Source organism: Hyla sarda, chromosome 7 (genome assembly GCF_029499605.1).
Source record: "Hyla sarda isolate aHylSar1 chromosome 7, aHylSar1.hap1, whole genome shotgun sequence".
Taxonomy (NCBI): Eukaryota; Metazoa; Chordata; class Amphibia; order Anura; family Hylidae; genus Hyla; species Hyla sarda.
Genome location: NC_079195.1, coordinates 105,471,580 through 105,491,949, shown reverse-complemented (window position 1 = coordinate 105,491,949; position 20,370 = coordinate 105,471,580). Strand labels below are relative to the sequence as shown.

The window sequence follows — 20,370 nt, the reverse complement described above, 5'->3', positions numbered from 1 at the left end:
CCTTCCTGGGTTCCTGCGGAGTGGCACTACAGCTGATCGGTACTCCGGTCCATCCTCTTCATACTTCTGGGTGTAACGAAGCGTCACATGGTGCTCAGCCTATTGCCGGCAGCCGTGTTGTTCTGCCTCGGCCGGCGATAGGCTGAGTGCCATGTGACGCTTCGTTACACCCGGAAGTATGAAGAGGATGGACCGGAGGACCGACCAGCTGTAGTGGTGCTCTGCGGGAACCCAGGAAGGGGAGAGATGGTTCCTTTTCATTTTTTTTTGCAGCCCTTTAATAGAGGACAATTTGCGTTTAGTCTGGCTGGCTACTATTAGCTTTTCAGTTGTTGTACACACTAGTGCTGCAGCACACAGTTACTGTGTGCTACACCCAAAATTACACTTTCTCTCTCAATCTGACTCCCTTCCCTATCAGTGCTTCTAGGCTAGATTTGGGCTTGAGGTGAATCGCTGCTGTAAAAAAGCTTTTCTGTGCAACACACTGCTCTCTGTCCTTCTCTGCAATAGAACGCTGATGTGACTGGGAGGTTAATCACTGCTGTAAAAATGCTTTTCTATGCAACACACACTGCTCTCTGTCCCTCTCTTTCTGCAATAGAACACTGATGTGACTGGGAGATGAATCGCTGCTGTAAAAATGCTTTTCTGTGCAACACACAGTGCTGTCCGTCCCTCTCTCTCTCTCTGCAATAAAAGGCTGAAGTGACTCAAGATGGCTGCCAATTATATAGGGCTGTGACATCACAGGGGTGGCTGGCTGCTGATAGGCTGCATGCTGCATGTTATTCAGGGTCATCCCACCAACCCTTGTTCCCGCCTTCCCAGGATTCCTTGCCCCATGTCCTCACATGTGGATCCGCCATTTTAGATGCCCTGGAGCCTGGACCGCACTAAATGGAGTTTAATGAAGCGAATCGCGCCGATATTCGCATTCGTTACAAATCAAATTTTTCCTGAAATTTTTAACTAATTCGGATTAGTCAGATTCGATTCGCTCATCCCTAGTTATCATAAAAGAGCTGTGTCTACTGGAGCCATGTAACAAATACAGTATGCACACTACAAGCAACCTGTTTCATTGTGGTTGTAATTTTTTTATAATGCATGTCAGTGGGTGAAAGATAAAAAATATAAATCTGCATCCTAAGACAATCTAAATAATTGTAACTTGAATAATAGAACAGATAGGGAGGCCATATCAGCCATGTCAATGGGAGGTTGCCAAGTAGGCTAGTGTGACAAGTGAAAGAAATTGTTATATACATTTTTGACCATTACAGATTATATGCCCTTATATCCATTCTAGAGTTAACTTTTATTTCCTCCTCCTCCTGTGGAAATTTTTTTTTAATCATTTTTAACAGGCGCCAAAAAGTTAAACAGTTTTGTTAATTGCTTCTGTTTATAAATCTTAATCCTTCCAGCACTTATCAGCTGCTGTATGCTCCACAGGAAGTTGTATTTATTTCTGGAATTCTTTTCAGTCTGACCACAGTGCGTTCTGCTGACACCTCTGTCCATGTCAGGAACTGTACAGAGTACAAGTAAATCCCTACAGCAAACAAATCCTCCTCTGGACAGTTCCTGATACAGACAAAGGTGTCAGCAGAGAGCACTGTGGTCAGACAGAAAAGAAATTAAAAGAAGAAAAGAACTTCCTGTGGAGCATACATGTTACGGCGAGCGCTGTGGGTCCCTGCTCCTCCCCGGAGTCTTCTGTCTGGAAAGGCCTTGTCATGGGCCACACCGCTCTGGGACCGCAATGATCCTGCCACAGTCACTGTCCAGTCCTTCTTCGCTGAAGTCCGTAGTGTTTTCGAGGAGCCAGCCCGGCCCTCCTCTGCCGAGACTGCTTTGCTGAACCTAGTCCAAGGAAGTTCTTCCGTAGGCGATTACGCCATCCAGTTTCGTACCCTCGCCTCAGAGCTAGCCTGGAACAATGAGGCCCTCTGCACGACCTTCAAGAAAGGCTTATCCAGCAACATCAAAGATATACTGGCCGCACAAGAAATTCCTGCTAACCTGTCTGAACTTATCCATTTGGCCACCCGCATCGACATGCGTTTTTCTGAAAGACACCAGGAGCTCCGCCAGGAAAAGGACCTTGATCTCTGGGCACCTCTCTCCCAGAATCCTTTGCAATCTACCCTTGTGCCTCCCGCCGAGGAGGCTATGCAAGTGGATCGGTCTCGCCTGACCCATGAAAATTTATGCCTGTACTGCGCTAGTACCGAACATTTCCTAGTGGACTGCCCTATTCGTCCCCCGCGTCTGGGAAACGCACGCACGCACCCTGTTCACATGGTAGTGGCGTCCCTTGGTGTGAATTCTGCTTCTCCACGTCTCACTGTGCCTGTGCGGATTTCTCCTTCTGCCAACTCCTCCTTCTCAGCTGTGGCCTTCTTGGACTCTGGTTCTGCAGGAAATTTTATTTTGGCCTCTTTTGTTAATAGGTTCAGCATCCCAGTAACCCGTCTCGTCAAGCCGCTCTACATTTCTTCTGTCAACGGAGAAAAATTGGACTGCACTGTGCGTTACCGCGCAGAACCCCTGCTTATGAGCATTGGACTGCATCACGAAAAAATTAAATTTTTTGTTCTGCCCAACTGCACCTCTGAAGTCCTCCTCTGTCTGCCATGGCTCCAACGTCATTCTCCCACCCTTGACTGGACCACCGGGGAGATCAAAAATTGGGGTCCTTCTTGTCACAAACGATGCCTCACATCTGCTCCCACTTGTCTAACTCCTGAGATTCCACCCTTACCGGTCCCTCCCAAGGCTTACCAGGATTTTTCTGATACTTTCGGCAAAAAGCAAGCAGAGATCTTGCCTCCTCATAGCCCCCTTCCTGGTAACACTCACCCTCTGCCCCCCCCCTCCCCATTCCCACTTCTTCTGGAGTTCCTGCCCTAGATGAAGTAACTTAGGACTTCTCCGTTATCTGGAAGGAGACTCAAGAGTCGCTCCCAATGGCCTCTTCTCGTATGAAGGGGCAAGCAGATAAAAAGAGGGGACCTAAGGGGGGGGGGGGTACTGTTACGCTGAGCGCTCCGGGTCCCTGCTCCTCCCCGGAGGGCTCGCGGCATTCTCCTCTCTGCAGCGCCCCGGACTCGCTGACCGGGAGCGCTGCACTGACACTGCCAGCGGGGATGCGATCCGCATAGCGGGACGCGCCCGCTCGCGGGTCGCATCCCAATCTACTCACCTGTCCCGTTCCCCGTCTGTCACGTCCTGGCGCGCGCGGCCAGCTCTAGGGCGCGCGCGCCGGCTCTCTAAGATTTAAAGGGCCAGTGCACCACTAATTGGTGCCTGGCCCAATCAGTGTAATCAGCTCCCATCTGCTCCATGCCTATAAAAACCCACTTTCCCTTCCTGTCCTGGCCGGATCTTGTTGCCTTGTGCCTAGTGAAAACGTTTCTGTGTTTGCCTTACCAGTGTTACCAGACCTTCTGCCGTTGCCCTTGACTATGAACCTTGCCGCCTGCCTTGACCTTCTGCTACGTCTGACCTTGCCTCTTTCTAGTCCTCCTGTCCCACGCCACTCTCAGCAGTCAGTGAGGTTGAGCCATTACCAGTGGATACGACCTGGTTGCTACCGCCGCAGCAAGACCATCCCGCTTTGCGGCGGGTTCTAGTGAATACCAGTTGCAACTTAGAACCAGTCCACCGGTACGGTCCACGCCAATCCCTCTCTGACACAGAGGATCCACCTCCAGCCTGCCGAATCCTGACAATACAGCAGCTGATAAGTACTGGAAGGATTAAGATTTTTAAATTGAAGTAATTTACAAATCTGTTTAACTTTGTGGCATCAGTTAATAAAAGAAAAAAATTCCACTGGATTACCCCTTTAAATAAGCAATTGTTTGCTTAGCTTCCAAAAGGAGAAAAGTAAGAAGACAAAAATGGTTTCCAGTAAGGATGCCGTCTTAAAGGTTGAGACTAGACTAGATTATGGAGACCAGATTATGTATCATACTATATGTTAGTTATGTTATGTTAGAGACCAGTTTGGGGCATGCCCACCAAATATGTGGCATATCTCCAGTTTCGGGACATCCAATGAGGAAAGAGATTCTGAGAACAGAATGAGTTATCTACTTTTAAGATTTTCAATTCCTTGGAAATGGTTGTATGGTGTCACTTAGGTGATGATAAAGTGAAGTAGAGTTTATACTTATGGGAGACCACAATCTGGGGTGGTATGAATGTTGTCTTGGATCACAATGTGGCCTTTAGAGGCGAGTCTTCTATGTTTAAAGCTCTTAAATGTCTTATCCACATTACAAAGAGAAACATCATGCCTAAAGCCATCAAAGGTTCCCCAGGTTACAAGCTTGTAGAGGGGAAACAAAATGCTTCCATACTGGCAACAGATTTTCCCTTTCACGTTAAAGTTCACAGGCTATGAAAAGTGACACTTTAACTACTATAATGTTTTTAAAGTCTAGATGAAAAATGTTTGCAGTAGTAAGCATACATATCATTGCTTTCATCTACAAACTTGGTCTAGGAAAATGGTAGCTAACATTTTTCTTTCAACATTCTACATCTTTCCAGTTACTCACATAAGAAGTTTGATCATGGCGCCACTATATTCCAATCCTTGTTTCCCTCACTATTAGATGTTGTGGACAGTCTCTCACCATATACATTAGATTACCTTGTCGTCGATTTCAGCAGGGACCCATATACATTACCATTATATCTTCTGTCTTCTTAAGATGAGGGTTCAGAGGAGGACATCAGGTGTACAAACCTAAACCTCAACCAACTTCTCTAAAAGTATTGAGAAGATTCCTACCAAACAGCAATAATGCAAAATATTTTCTGCTTTTACGAGGGGCTCACGTATAAGAAAAATAGCAAACTTAAGAAGACTAGTATATAGGAATCATGGAAAACTACTACTTACCCAAGCAGTAGTTCAACTTTTTATCGTTTTTTCATGCTTTTGAAACAAACAAGACACATTCCCATGTGGGGAGGGAGAGCAGCCCCCAGTTGCCCGATACTAAAGGAAAAATTCTCTCCCGATCCCAAATATGAATAAATCCCTGGATTAACATCCCTTATCCAGAAATCTAGTCGGCATAAGGGTGCGTTCACATGGAGTAAATGAAGAGTAATTCACGCTGAAAAATTTACGGGCGGAAAAAATGAAAAAAAATTTGTGGGAAATTTGCGCGCAATTTGCGCGGAATTGCGCGCGGACATGGGGAAGAAAGAAATGAAGGGTTTTTCAGCCACTTCCGTGCAAATTGCTTGCGAATTCTGCGCAAGTTGCCCGCAAATTCCGCGCGAAAATGATGTTGGGCGGATTTTTTTTAACCATTGACTTCAATTGATTTCTGCTAGCGGATTCCGCTTGAAGAATGAACATGTTCTTTCTTCAAGCGGAACGGAATTCAGCATCGGAATTCTGCTAGCAGAATTTCCGCAGTGTGAACAGGATAGCAGAAATAACATTAAAGTCAATGGGCAGAAGGGATGTGCATTAATTTGGAGCGGAGAATTCAAGAGGAATTACTCGAGTAAATTCCTCTTGAATTACTCCGTGTGAACGCACCCTAACTTGAACTATATTTTTCAAGAAAGGCATCCAGGCTGTTCTTGAAATTGTTAAATGAATCAACCAGCTCCATATTTTTACTGCTCTTACAGTAAAGAATCCTCATCTGTGATGATGAGAACACCTTTTTTCTCCTAGACATAGAGGATGTTCTTGGTTCCAGCCTAGGTATAAGCAGATCACTACTATGCAGTTGGCCCTTAAGATGTCTTTTTTTCCAAACTAAATAACCTTAAAGAGGTACTCTTTACCAAATAAAACTTTTAATATAGTGTTCCTTGTGTAATCAGCAGGCACTTTTCCATTCACTTGCTTTAAAAATGATCAACATAAATATGTTTAAAATGTAATATAAAAAATGGCCACTAGGTGGCTCTGTTCTGTTCCCTGCCACAATTAATACAGTGAGTTTGGTCTCCTCCAAGCCTGGCAGGAGTCCAAACTCAGGAAGTGTTTCTCTGCACTGAGCTTGAGCGACAGCTGCACAGAAAGTGCAAGCTCCACAGATTCTCAGAGAAAGCTGCACAGACTGAAAGCTGCAGGAGAACCTCACTGATAGCAACACAGACTGAAACATGCACAGAGCCTGAGGTCTTCTAATCATCACAGCGCTGCAACAATGTGAAGGCGGAAGTGGTCACCCAGCAAGCTTCAGTGATGTCATGCCTGCTGTGAAACGCCTACTTTCTCCTGCTGGGAAATTGCACTATGTGAGCAAGAAGAAAGATATAATACACAGCTTTTTAAAGCTCTGAAAATATTTTTTTAAGAGCTAGGGGAGTGTTAGGAGTAGTTAGGGAACATAGCCGGAGTTATTTTAGAAGCGTTTATTTGGTGACAGGTACTTTTTAAATTGAATAATCTGTCTTGGTTCTGCCATCCTTTAATTATTGCACCCACTGTAAATCAGCCATGTCATTCTGATATAAAAGTTCCCAAAATGTACTCAATATTCCATGTCGGATATTTACATCTTAAAAACCTTTTGCTTCTTTCCTAGATATCTGTACAAATAGTTTAAAAACTAATAGGACAACACTCCCACCATTCCAGTTCTTCAAATTTCCAACCATTCCATTATAAGTAGCGTCCTTTTCGGTGCAGGCTGCCTTCTCAGAGCTATTATGTAGTTAGACAAAGCTTACATTTAACCCATGTTAACATTTAACCTGTTCAGGTGGTTTGCTATTTTGAACAGTTTGATGACATTTCAACGGCGCCATTTCTGGCCAGTGTTGTCTGTGTCTCTGGTTTCTTGTATTCCTATATTTAGCCTGGAGGCAATGACAGCTGAGCAACAGGCTGGTTAAAAATACAGGGTGCTAACAAAATGAGAAGGACAGAGTGGTTCAGATGGTCTGCTAAGGCACTGGGCATCCTCTCGCCTTTGTTAAGGGTTACTTGTGATTTTTTTTCATTATCAACAAATAGTGCACACCTTAATATTTCCCAGCATGACCATGCAGCATATGTAGTTTAAGGGATCAAGTGTTGATATATATGATACATCTTGCTTGCAAATTTGGATCCTTTCATTACATGTTTATGATCAGAAGTGCAACTTTAAAGGGGTACACCACTGGAAAACATTTTTTTAAATCAACTGGGCCAGAAAGTTAAACAGATTTGAAAATTACTTCTATTAAAAAATCTTAATCCTTCCAGTACTTATCAGCTGCTGATCCACAGGAAGTTCTTTTCTTTTTGAATTTCCTTTATGCCGGACCAGAGTGCTCTCTCCTGACACCTCTGTCCATGTTAGGAACTGTCCGGAGCAAGATAGGTTTTCTGTGGGGATTTGTTCCTGCTCTGGACAGTTCCTGACATGGACAGAGGTGTCAGCAGAGAGCACTGTGGTAAGGCAGAAAGGAAATTCAAAAAGAAAAGAACTTCCTGTGGAGCATATAATAGAATTGTGGAGCATTAAATAGAAGTAATTTACAAATCTGTTTAACTTTCTGGCACCAGTTGATTAAAAAAAAAAAATGTTTTCCAGTGGAGTACCCCTTTAAGCCTCTGAGCCCCACTGTAAAAACTGTATCTACCATGTGCCCCCTGTACAAAGCTGCCCCTTAAACAGCTGCCCCTTAAACAGGAAGGCCTGGATACAACCACTACCTATGCACACTCTATTGCTCTGTGGTCATTAAGGCAAGATATATACTGTGGGAAAAAGAAATGGTATCATGCTGTAAACCTGTTAAAGTTTGCCAAAAGGAAACTCATGTAGCAGATGTTTGGCCTTAGAAACCTGGGTACCATGGGTAGATTACAGTATATTTGCAAAGTCGTAGCTAGTGGGGGACAGATGAGTCTGTCCGCAAATATTGGTGAGGTTACATGGTGAAAGCCATGCCTATGTCCTCAAGATTGGAGGAGGAAACATTTTCTGCAGCGGCGCTCCCTTTCAGAGACCAAATTCAGTTCCAGTCCAGTTAAAAAAAGTATTAACATAAAAAGACAGACAAGTAAGATGTATTTCGGGATTAAGTTTCCCCTTTCTCATTTGCAAATTAGAGGGACAACTCTAATCTGCAATTGAGAAAGGAGTAATTTAACCCAGAAACGTGTCTTGCTTGTCTGTCTTTTTATGTATGCACAAATAAATGTGAATACTTTTTTAACTGAACTGGAACTGAATTTGGTCTCTGAAAGGCAGCACCACTGCAGAACATCTTTCCTCCTCCAGTAACTACAATTCCTGCCCACCTCTACCTGAGTGTTTTGGCCAAGGTTCCACAGGCTGCAGTCTGAGATCTGTCATCTGACCCCACACGGAGGGGTGACACATTTTGTTCAAGACTTACCCCAGGTGAGCAATAAGAACACTAGCGGGCTCAGCTTCAATAAATATATATGTAAGATACAGGGGTGCTACTGTGTGTACCAATTAACAATTCCACAAACAACTAGTAAAAAGTACACATATATAGCGCACATCCACTTGGATACAAAAACATCTCTATTAATTTTCAAACCACACATGACATTAATATACAAAACAAAAGCCCCCATAAAAACACTGAAAAAGGGCAAAAACATGCCCTTCCACAACAGGGGGAGCCCCTCTGGACCCCTCCAGGACACCTGCAAGTATTAAGAAAGTAACAGTACTATCTCTAGATAATCACCATATATAATACAATAATAATGATAATATACAAGCATAACACCAGAGCTCACTATCAGATATGCAGTAAATGGTAATGCTAAAATACAACCTTAATACCAATATGTCCACGTAAACTCAGAGAAGAGGCTGGGAAATGCAAGGATAAGAGATAGTTAAATGTAAGAATTCCCTGGCAGGCGTCCACCTGAACCCCACGCGTTCCATCACCTTTCAATGACTTCCTCAGGGGAGTTACCCTAGGTGAGCGCACATCACACCCCCCTTGTGATGTGCGCTCACCTAGGGTAACACCCCTGAGGAAGTCATTAAAGGTGATGGAACGCGTGTGGGATATTATACCAATGGAATTACATGAGGCGCTGTCCTCTCCTTTGTTCTTTTTCTCTCCTATATTGTCTGTGTTAGAGCTGGGTGGTATGACCTAAAATGGGTATCACAGTATTTTTGTAAATTATGGCGATTCCACGGTATTTAACAGTATTTCCCCCCCCCCCCAATCATGTGACCCGTGGGTGCTGCTTCTCTATTCTCCCCCGGCACACCCCCCCTCCCCAACACCACCGGTTTATCAGCCTAGCGCTGCGCTGTGCTGTCCCCCACATCCGGGAACTAATCATGTTACCCGCAAGCGCTTCTCTCCTTGTCCTCCTGTGTTGTGGGCCACCGGCGCTGGAAATCTGTAATGTACTACATATTCCTGTGCTCGTGCTTCAAAAATAAAATTAACTTTAACCGGCTGGCTCCTTACATGACAGTGCGCTCAGCCTATCACCAACCGAGGCGGGACATCGTTGCGGCCGGTGATAGGCTGACGGGTCTTTGACGCTCCTATACCCAGCCTGAGGCCGTTACCGGAGCAATGGGGGAATGTAGGAAGGTATTGCGGTATGAGAAAAATTCATATCGTGCAGGAAAAAATTTCAGTATTCGGTATGAACCGGTATGCCGCCCAGCACTAGCCTGTGTCCTCAAGAGGCACATGTAGATTAATACTATGTAGATGGATCAGCTCCTTGCCGATCCATGCACTCTTGTAGGATGCAGGCACTTCAAGCCTCTGCCTATAAGATTCAATGCAAACCAGTATGATGCTGGACATCATTTTGCATGCCTGGACTCTACATGTGCAGACTGGGGAAAATTATTAGGAAAAGTTTGTTGCTTAAATGGCGCAGAAATTAAGTGGAATTAGATTTTACTCTGTGTGAACAAAGTTGCAGTAATCCTGTTTAACTCAATGGGAGGCTTATCTGCCACAGATTTTGCTTCAAAATCAGTATGAATTTTGCCTGAACTTACTAAAAGAGCACTAACACTTATAGTTCGGGCCATGAACTGCTTTACTTTTCGTCGAAGTAGAGGTTATGTCAGTATTGTTTTTTTTTAAGGAGTGGCACGTTGACTGTATGAAGCAACCTCAACTGTGTGGAAGCATTATTAATGTGAAGAGGCAGGAAGAATGCACTATTGGTGTGCATGGGCAGTAAGGGGGATCTATTATTGTGAAGAGGGCAGTAAGGGGATACGGTTACTTTGTGGAAGGCACTAAGGGAGACCTACTGAGGTGTAGCGAGAAACAGAAACAATATTACTGTGAGGCGGTTCACTATTACTCTGTAGGCCCAACTCAAGCATCTTGGGGGAGATTTATCAAAACCTGTCCAATCAGCTGGCTTTTTTCATTTTTAACAAGGCCTCTGCAAAATGAAAGAAGCGATCTGATTGGTTGCTATGGGCAACTGGGCAACTTTTCTTCTGGACAGGTTTTGATAAATCTCCCCCCCCCCCCCCCATGTGTTTTTCCCTGTTATGAACACTTAGCTATGCCTCTGCTGGGGTGTCTAAATAAGATTCTTGAAATACATTGTAAGCCATAGGATGTGATCATTGACACTGCCCCCATAATTTTCAGCCGAAGATGATGTTTATGTATAAATAGCTAATAATCAGGAAACTAGCGCTTGTTCTAAGGCTAAGTTTCCACTTGTTTTTTTTTCTGGCAGTTTTTGGAAAACTGCCACTGCAGTTTTTTAGCCAAAGTCAGAAGTGGATCCATAAGGGAGGAGAAATGTAAGTCTTTCCTTTATATGTCCTACTCCTTTTGAATACACTTCTGGCTTTGGCTCAAAAACTGCAGTGGCAGTTTTCCAAAAACTGCCAGAGAAAAAACCAAGTGGACACTTAGCCTAATGTGCATCATGCTTCCACATACTATCTTACTATTGCCATTAAGAAGTAAAACAGCTTGTGTCTGGAGAGATATCAGCGGCAGCTACTGCCATCAAGGTCTTCAGACTAAATAATTTAATAGGGATTCCCTGCTATCTGCAAATAGATTTCCGCACCCAGTCAAAACAAGATAATCACTACCGCTTTCATCTGCTTTCTATAAAAAAGTTTATTATAACACTGAATCTAACTTATATCACTGTACATGTAAAAATGTACACTAAACATGTAACATGTAAAACGCAAAAACATATGTGAGCGTACCCTCAAGGTGGCCATATCCATTATATAATTGAGGGGCAAACACACAGATATCAATGTGTGGTAAAGGGTGTGATGAAGGCAGATGTTATTACCCTAGGGGCAGATGGAATTAACCCCTTGTATTCATGACGCCAGGGCATGGTTAACCTCTGCATCACCCGAGGTATAGCCGCTGGATCCTGTGCTAGGCGCGGGGCAAATAATGATTCTGATGCCAAGTTACGGAACAATGGCAGCTTTACTGAGGGTGACAGGTGTTATAGTCTTTACAGCTCAGTTAGGCCCAAGGAAATGACCAGTGACTTTGGAGACTTGAGGGCTCACTGGGACTTGGACTGAATTAGGCAGACCCACGCTGAATTTAACAGACTTGATTGACTTGACTATGACTGACTAAAATTCACCCTTGTGGTAGCTTACCAGGCTTTGACTTTCACCTGTGGGGTACTTGGTTGGTGGAAATGTGGCTGCGTGGTTAGGCCCTGGGTCTCTTCAGGACACCAGACACTTGACTGTTCTGTACTCAGCAAAGACTAGAACTCAAGAGAGCTAGCTAACTCCTCCCTTAGTTTATATAGGAGGACCTTTGGAGGGGTCCTATAGGTCACCTCCAAGTCACCTGGTCACTGGCACCGTCCTTGGTTACATATCTTAACAACAGGTCTTAAAGGCATATACCTCTTAATAAAATACATGAACCATTTGTATGTACAATCACATAACCAGAGTCATGAGGCGTGTGGGGCCTGGGGCTAGGACTGAACCCACCTGAAAAGGACTATAGATTGTACAGAAGGGCCACTTCTGTACTGGGCCACCCAAATGGGGTTACCCCACAATCTATGAGGTTAGAAAGGAGGGAGTGGGTGCTAATCTGGTTGTGAGTCATTTACAGTATATCAATACTCATCAAGTGTTTTTGTCCACTCAGCCATACCAGGAAAATTGACATGGCACATGGGTATCCACCATATGTTTACCTGGGTAAATGAGCTTCAGCCAGTAATACTGTCAGTCCTACTGAACTGTAGGTCACCTTTAGGGATTCCCATTTGACCTCTATGACCTCAAACCATTAAAGGCATAATGCCATTTTAGCCAGTTGTTTCATGTATATCTTGGATAATAGATACAGAGCAGCTAAAAGGATTATTACTTGTAGCATCTAAACCCATGGAGGAACCTATACATCCCTATACATTGCATAATAAAAAAGAAAGGTCCCTCAGATGACATTCCACCACCTCACTTCGAACCTTTTTTTGTTCTGAACTCCTTTAGGATGCGTTTGCATGCTAGCAACTAGTAGGGGGTTTCCCACTGTGGCAAATACGCTGCGAGTTACGCAACCATTCATTTTAATGGGTCCACGGAGAGTCCGCAATAGTGTCAGATTTGCAGTTTGCCAGCAGACTTGGTCAAAAGAATCGTAGCATAATTAGGAACTGATTTTCCACAGAAAACCCACTGCTTGTTATTAGCATGTGAACGCATCCTGAAAGTGAAACTGACAGGTTGTTCACACGCACTAAATCCAATATACTGGGTTATAGTGCAGTTGAACAGCTTACTTTAATCTGTTCAATTACTTGTAAAGTTGTGGACCTTTATCCTTTCCTTGCTTATATGCCCCTGTGTGCAATAGAGGCGGGAAGCTGGCTGCCTCACTGCACCTGGAAGGCAGCAGAGCGCTCACAAGCAGGCTCTCAAGTCCTAGAGATGCAAGAGTAAATTAATTTGCATATTCCTTACCGGGCCGGCTGGATGGTGAATATTGAGGAGGCAGGGAAACTCGGCAAGCCCGCTTCCTGCCTCCATTGCGTACAGAAGTGCAACAGCAAGAAAAGAATAAAGGTCCATAACTTTGGAAGTAGTAAACAGAATAAAGTAAATGAGTAATGTTTTAACGCTGTTCACCTGCACTATATTTCAGTATATGAGGTTTAGTGAGGGCGAATAGCCTGTCAGTTTCTTTTTAAGTCCTTTGCCTACTCTTAAAGTTGAAATAGACTCCACTTTACACATCATCAAATCAGTACTAATTACGGTACTGTATTACTAGTTCTGAGTCAGGTGTCATCAGGGGGCAGGACAGGGGGACACTTACACAGCTCTGTGGACTTAGATTCTCCCCTCTGCTATGTAATAGAAAATGTCATGATCCTAAATATAAATATTATCCAATTAAAAAATATGCCAAATTACGGTATTTGTTACTTGTATCTATGTTAATAAGTGTTGTTTAATGCTTAGTACTATCCGTGTTCTCTACTGATCTGTGAGGGTGAGTTTACTGTTTGCATTGCTTCATAATAGTGTACTTAATGTCAGATAACTCTCGCCACATTAACTGTGCACTAAGCATTTTATGTACATTGTGAATTAACCAGTGTTTAGTTAAAGTGCCGCTCTGGAATCACTCAGCTTTTATTAAGGGACATCTGTTATAGTGTTTACTCTGTTACACGTGCAGGAAAATGTCTGTATTCAGAGGAAGCCGTTCTCCTATATCAGACAGTATCGCCACCATCAGCTAAATATGTGCACAATTCTTGTCTTGTCATACAGAAAAGGGAGACTTCATTGCACTGGATCTTGGTGGATCGCATTTCCGTATTCTGCGGGTCAAGGTTTCGCATGAAAAGAAACAGACGGTTCAGATGGAAAGTGAGATATATGACACACCCGAGGACATAATTCATGGCACTGGAACACGGGTAAGTCTTGCATGTACGAAGAGAAACAAAAACAGAAATCTGAGGCCTATACTTTTGGTGGCTGCCATCAGTAGGGACAATTACAATGCCAAGCATGAATGTGTTTTTGATGTAGAGAGAATAACCTGCTGTCAGACACCTCTGAGAACAAAGGATGAGCCATGTTGAACTCCAATATGTGATCTTTATTTCCTTTGACATCTGCAGTCAGGGAAGGTTCTGGACCCCTCACATATACATAAGCCAATTCTGGCAAAATAGGTAGGTTCCGACCACTTTCCTTTAAGGTGTATATCCATTGTTACAGTGGTGCTGTAGGTCTGGTTATATTCATGATCCAGAAAATTCTGAATAAACAATGTCAAAGATAGGCAAGTAGTGCAAGTAGTGAGTTGTAGAAGAACAAATTAAAAGTGAATTTTAAACCTGAAAATGTTTTCTTTTACATGCCATGCAGACATGTAAAAAGATTTAATTGGTCAGGGTCTCAGTGCTGAGACCCTTGCCAATTGCTAGATATAGCCGGGTGAAGTGCACAGCAGCGTGGTTCCCTGCCCAACTTGACACTCATTGCAGGAAACAGACTCCATTATGGTCTATGAAACTTGTCATATGCAAAGTGACAAAGTGAACGCTGAGCCGAGGAATGAAGGGCACACTTTACCTGGCTATATCCAGCAATCAAAATTTTTGAAATGTCTGCGCAACATGTGAAAGTTTTTATTCATGATAGTAATATTTACCAAACTACCCTTTGGTTTGCATATGGATCACTTAAAATAGTACAGGAGATATTACATTGTATAATTAATGAAATGATAATTGCATATTTTAGGAGCCACTTTCCTCTCCACACTCTGGGGGAGATTTATCAAAACCTGTCCAGAGGAAAAGTTGCTGAGTTGCCCATAGCAACCAATCAGATCGCTTCTTTCATTTTTAACAAGTCCTCTGCAAAATGAAAGAAGCGATCTGATTGGTTGCTATTGCCAACTGGGCAACTTTTCCTGTGCACAGGTTTTGATAGATCTCCCCCTCTGTCTGAGACCATGAGACAGCCCCATAGACTTACATTTATGAGTCCATCCTGGTCACATGAGTCGGTAGAGAACACACTAAGCGCCCACTTCTCCCGGGTCATTCTTGTGTTCAAAACTCTACGACATATCAAAAGTTTTTTCCATGGCAATGCCCATTTTAAGGTATTTACTCTGAAATTGCACTTTTGGCTCAGCTTTACAATTTGGGTTTGAGTTCTAAATCCCTACTGAGTAAAAGAAAGGTATTAGTCCTAAAACTATGTACAGAGGTGAAAGAGTTGCAGATGTTATACTGTTGGCCAACCCACTAAACTCAAGTGTGTTCAATCCTGCTCATTCCCACTAACGTGTGTCCAATCCTGCCCGCTCCCGTTAACATAGGAATGTACAGACACTAGGGTGCAATACTCTTCACCCACCTACCCCTCATAAAAGAATGTACAGACAATAGCGTGCAATGCTTTGCACATACCGTTATGCGTATAGCAGTATACAGACTAGGGTGCAATGCTCCGCTCATACCCCCATGTGTATAGGATTGTACAGACACTATGGTATTATTCTCTATATGGGATATTTAACCACACCTGTGCAGAGTAAAGGTTGCCCAGTTGCCCATAGCGACCAATCATATTGCTTCTTTCATTTTTCAAAGGCCTTGTTAAAAATGAAAGAAGCAATCTGATTGGTTGCTATGGGCAACTGCAACACTCTTCCTCTACACTGGTTTTGATGAATCTACCCCTATGTGTACAGAAATGCAGATGGGCATTTACACTCTATAATGGTCATAAAAAGTGACTAGAAATAATCATATAGAATGAATAAAAGTATGTGTGAAGCCATACATATATATAAGCAGGGAGGGTTATACAGCGGGCAACCTGCAGTTACCTGCAACCCATGTATGAGTATACCGCCTGGTGAGGTGACGACAGGTGCCCCAGGGCAGGCTTCTGAATGGCCTTTGTATGTACTATGCACGTGACATACTATGTTGTGTAGCATACCGTCTCCGATCAGTGGGGGGAGGAGAGAGCAGGACAAGAAGCTGCACATGAGCATTGCACCAAGCATGATTCTGGGTGAGCTCAGCTGGAATTCGGGACAGGAAGGTAGGACCTAACTTGAGGCCAGGTCTGTGGTGTGGGCAGGGCCGTTTGAAGGAATTTGGGGGCCCCCAAGCAAAATGGACATGGAGCCCCCCCTCCCCTTGATGTTCACACACGTCACGCTCTAGGGCCGGCGTCAGGATGTAGTAACGCCGGCCCTTGAATGCTGGGAGCGCGACGTGAGCGAACGTCTATACGAGGCCCCTACATTAGGTGCACTCAAAAATAATGATCACAAGGATCAATGACCCTAGTGAGGGGTGGACTAAACATATGTTTATTTAATACCTCAACTCAGCCCAAAAGGACTGAGCAAAAAGTCCACTTTTTATCCCTCACTTGATTAAAACTTAACTTTTAATTAAACAATAAAGTGGGTATACAGAGCTATAAGTGATTTTAAATTGATTTAGGGATTTACAAAAAACATATAAACAGCACTTACGTTCTTGGTGGGAGGTGGCTAGCTTGGAAACTTACACCCAACAAAAAATAACATATCGTGGGTTACGTATTAATATTTGTTACGCCGAGCGCTCCGGGTCCCCGCTCCTCCCCGGAGCGCTCGCTACACTCCTCTCACTGCAGCGCTCCGGTCGGTTCCACGGACCCGGGGCGCTGCGATACCGCCTCTGGCCGGGATGCGATTCGCGATGCGGGTAGCGCCCGCTCGCGATGCGCACCCCGGCTCCCGTACCTGACTCGCTCTCCGTCAGTTCTGTCCCGGCGCGCGCGGCCCCGCTCCCTAGGGCGCGCGCGCGCCGGGTCTTTGCGATTTAAAGGGCCACTGCGCCGCTGATTGGCGCAGTGGTTCCAATTAGTGTTTTCACCTGTGCACTTCCCTATATCACCTCACTTCCCCTTCACTCCCTCGCCGGATCTTGTTGCCTTAGTGCCAGTGAAAGCGTTTCCTTGTGTGTTCCTAGCCTGTGTTCCAGACCTCCTGCCGTTGCCCCTGACTACGATCCTTGCTGCCTGCCCCGACCTTCTGCTACGTCCGACCTTGCTTCTGTCTACTCCCTTGTACCGCGCCTATCTTCAGCAGCCAGAGAGGTTGAGCCGTTGCTAGGGGATACGACCTGGTCACTACCGCCGCAGCAAGACCATCCCGCTTTGCGGCGGGCTCTGGTGAAAACCAGTAGTGACTTAGAACCGATCCTCTAGCACGGTCCACGCCAATCCCTCTCTGGCACAGAGGATCCACTACCTGCCAGCCGGCATCGTGACAGTAGATCCGGCCATGGATCCCGCTGAAGTTCCTCTGCCAGTTGTCGCTGACCTCACCACGGTGGTCGCCCAGCAGTCACAACAGATTGCGCAACAAGGCCAACAGCTGTCTCAACTGACTGTTATGCTACAACAGTTACTACCACAGCTCCAGCAACCATCTCCTCCGCCAGCTCCTGTACCTCCCCCGCAGCGAGTGGCCGCTTCTGGACTACGACTATCCTTGCCGGATAAATTTGATGGGGACTCTAAGTTTTGCCGTGGCTTCCTTTCCCAATGTTCATTACACTTGGAGATGATGTCGGACCAGTTCCCCACTGAAAGGTCTAAGGTGGCTTTCGTAGTCAGCCTGCTGTCTGGAAAAGCCCTGGCTTGGGCCACACCGCTCTGGGACCGCAATGACCCCGTCACTGCCTCTGTACACTCCTTCTTCTCGGAAATTCGAAGTGTCTTTGAGGAACCTGCCCGAGCCTCTTCTGCTGAGACTGCCCTGTTGAACCTGGTCCAGGGTAATTCTTCCGTTGGCGAGTATGCCGTACAATTCCGTACTCTTGCTTCTGAATTATCCTGGAACAATGAGGCCCTCTGCGCGACCTTTAAAAAAGGCCTATCCAGCAACATTAAAGATGTTCTGGCCGCACGAGAAATGCCTGCTAATCTTCATGAACTTATTCACCTAGCCACTCGCATTGACATGCGTTTTTCCGAAAGGCGTCAGGAGCTCCGCCAAGATATGGACTCTGTTCGCACGAGGCGTTTCTTCTCCTCGGCTCCTCTCTCCTCTGGTTCCCTGCAATCTGTTCCTGTGCCTCCCGCCGTGGAGGCTATGCAGGTCGACCGGTCTCGCCTGACATCTCAAGAGAGGACACGACGCCGCATGGAGAACCTCTGCCTGTACTGTGCTAGTACCGAACACTTCCTGAGGGATTGTCCTATCCGCCCTCCCCGCCTGGAAAGACGTACCCTGACTCCGCACAAAGGTGAGACAATCCTTGATGTCCACTCTGCTTCTCCACGTCTTACTGTGCCTGTGCTGATGTCTGCCTCTGCCTTCTCCTTCTCTTCTGTGGCCTTCTTGGACTCTGGATCTGCAGGAAATTTTATTTTGGCCTCTCTCGTCAACAGGTTCAACATCCCAGTGACCAGTCTCACCAGACCCCTTTACATCAATTGTATAAACAATGAAAGATTGGACTGTTCCATACGTTTCCGCACGGAGCCCCTTCTAATGAGCATCGGATCTCATCACGAGAGGATTGAACTTTTGGTCCTTCCCAATTGCACCTCGGAAATTCTCCTTGGACTTCCCTGGCTTCAACTTCATTCCCCAACCCTGGATTGGTCCACTGGGGAGATCAAGAGTTGGGGGCCCTCTTGTTCCAAGGACTGTCTAAAACCGGTTCCCAGTAACCCTTGCCGTAACTCTCTGCTTCCTCCAGTAACCGGTCTCCCTAAGGCCTATATGGACTTCGCGGATGTTTTCTGCAAAAAACAAGCGGAGACTCTACCTCCTCACAGGCCTTATGATTGTCCTATCGACCTCCTCCCGGGCACTACTCCACCCCGGGGCAGAATTTATCCTCTCTCTGCCCCAGAGACTCTTGCCATGTCTGAATACGTCCAGGAGAATCTAAAAAAGGGCTTTATCCGTAAATCCTCCTCTCCTGCCGGAGCCGGATTTTTCTTTGTGTCCAAAAAAGATGGCTCTCTACGTCCTTGCATTGACTACCGCGGACTTAATAAAATCACGGTTAAGAACCGCTACCCCTTACCCCTCATCTCTGAACTCTTTGATCGCCTCCAAGGTGCCCACATCTTTACTAAATTGGACTTAAGAGGCGCCTATAACCTCATCCGCATCAGAGAGGGGGATGAGTGGAAAACAGCATTTAACACCAGAGATGGACACTTTGAGTATCTGGTCATGCCCTTTGGCCTGTGCAACGCCCCTGCTGTCTTCCAAGACTTTGTTAATGAAATTTTTCGTGATCTGTTATACTCCTGTGTTGTTGTATATCTTGATGATATCCTAATTTTTTCGGCCAATCTAGAAGAACACCGCCAGCATGTCCGTATGGTTCTTCAGAGACTTCGTGACAATCAACTCTATGCTAAAATTGAGAAATGTCTGTTTGAATGCCAATCTCTTCCTTTTCTAGGATACTTGGTCTCTGGCCAGGGACTACAAATGGATCCAGATAAACTCTCTGCCGTCTTAGATTGGCCACGCCCCTCCGGACTCCGTGCCATCCAACGTTTTTTGGGGTTCGCCAATTATTACAGGCAATTTATTCCACATTTTTCTACCATTGTGGCTCCTATTGTGGCTTTAACCAAAAAAAATGCCGATCCCAAGTCTTGGCCTCCTCAAGCGGAAGACGCCTTTAAACGACTCAAGTCTGCCTTCTCTTCGGCTCCCGTGCTCTCCAGACCTGACCCATCTAAACCCTTCCTATTGGAGGTTGATGCCTCCTCAGTGGGAGCTGGAGCTGTCCTTCTACAAAAAAACTCTTCCGGGCATGCTGTTACTTGTGGGTTTTTTTCTAGGACCTTCTCTCCGGCGGAGAGGAACTACTCCATCGGGGATCGAGAGCTTCTAGCCATTAAATTAGCACTTGAGGAATGGAGGCATCTGCTGGAGGGATCAAGATTTCCAGTTATTATTTACACCGATCACAAGAACCTCTCATACCTCGAGTCTGCCCAACGGCTGAATCCTCGTCAGGCCAGGTGGTCTCTGTTCTTTGCCCGATTTAATTTTGAAATTCACTTTCGGCCTGCTGATAAGAACATTAGGGCCGATGCTCTCTCTCGTTCCTCAGATGCTTCTGAAATTGAACTCTCCCCTCAACACATCATTCCTCCTGACTGCCTGATTTCCACTTCTCCAGCCTCCATCAGGCAAACTCCTCCAGGAAAGACCTTTGTTTCTCCACGCCAACGCCTCGGAATCCTCAAATGGGGTCACTCCTCCCATCTCGCAGGTCATGCGGGCATCAAGAAATCTGTGCAACTCATCTCTCGCTTCTATTGGTGGCCGACTCTAGAGACTGATGTGGTGGACTTTGTG

The 20,370-nt window shown here is 45.3% G+C and overlaps 1 protein-coding gene across 1 annotated transcript in view; it reads left to right on the top strand.

Annotated features, from left to right (window-relative positions):
• LOC130282259 (hexokinase-1) overlaps positions 1-20,370 on the top strand; it is a 109,679-nt gene that overhangs the window by 31,853 nt on the left and 57,456 nt on the right. The window contains exon 3 of the mRNA XM_056530306.1: positions 13,773-13,921. Coding sequence (XP_056386281.1) covers positions 13,773-13,921 — 149 coding nt within the window. The remainder of the gene's footprint in view (positions 1-13,772; positions 13,922-20,370) is intronic.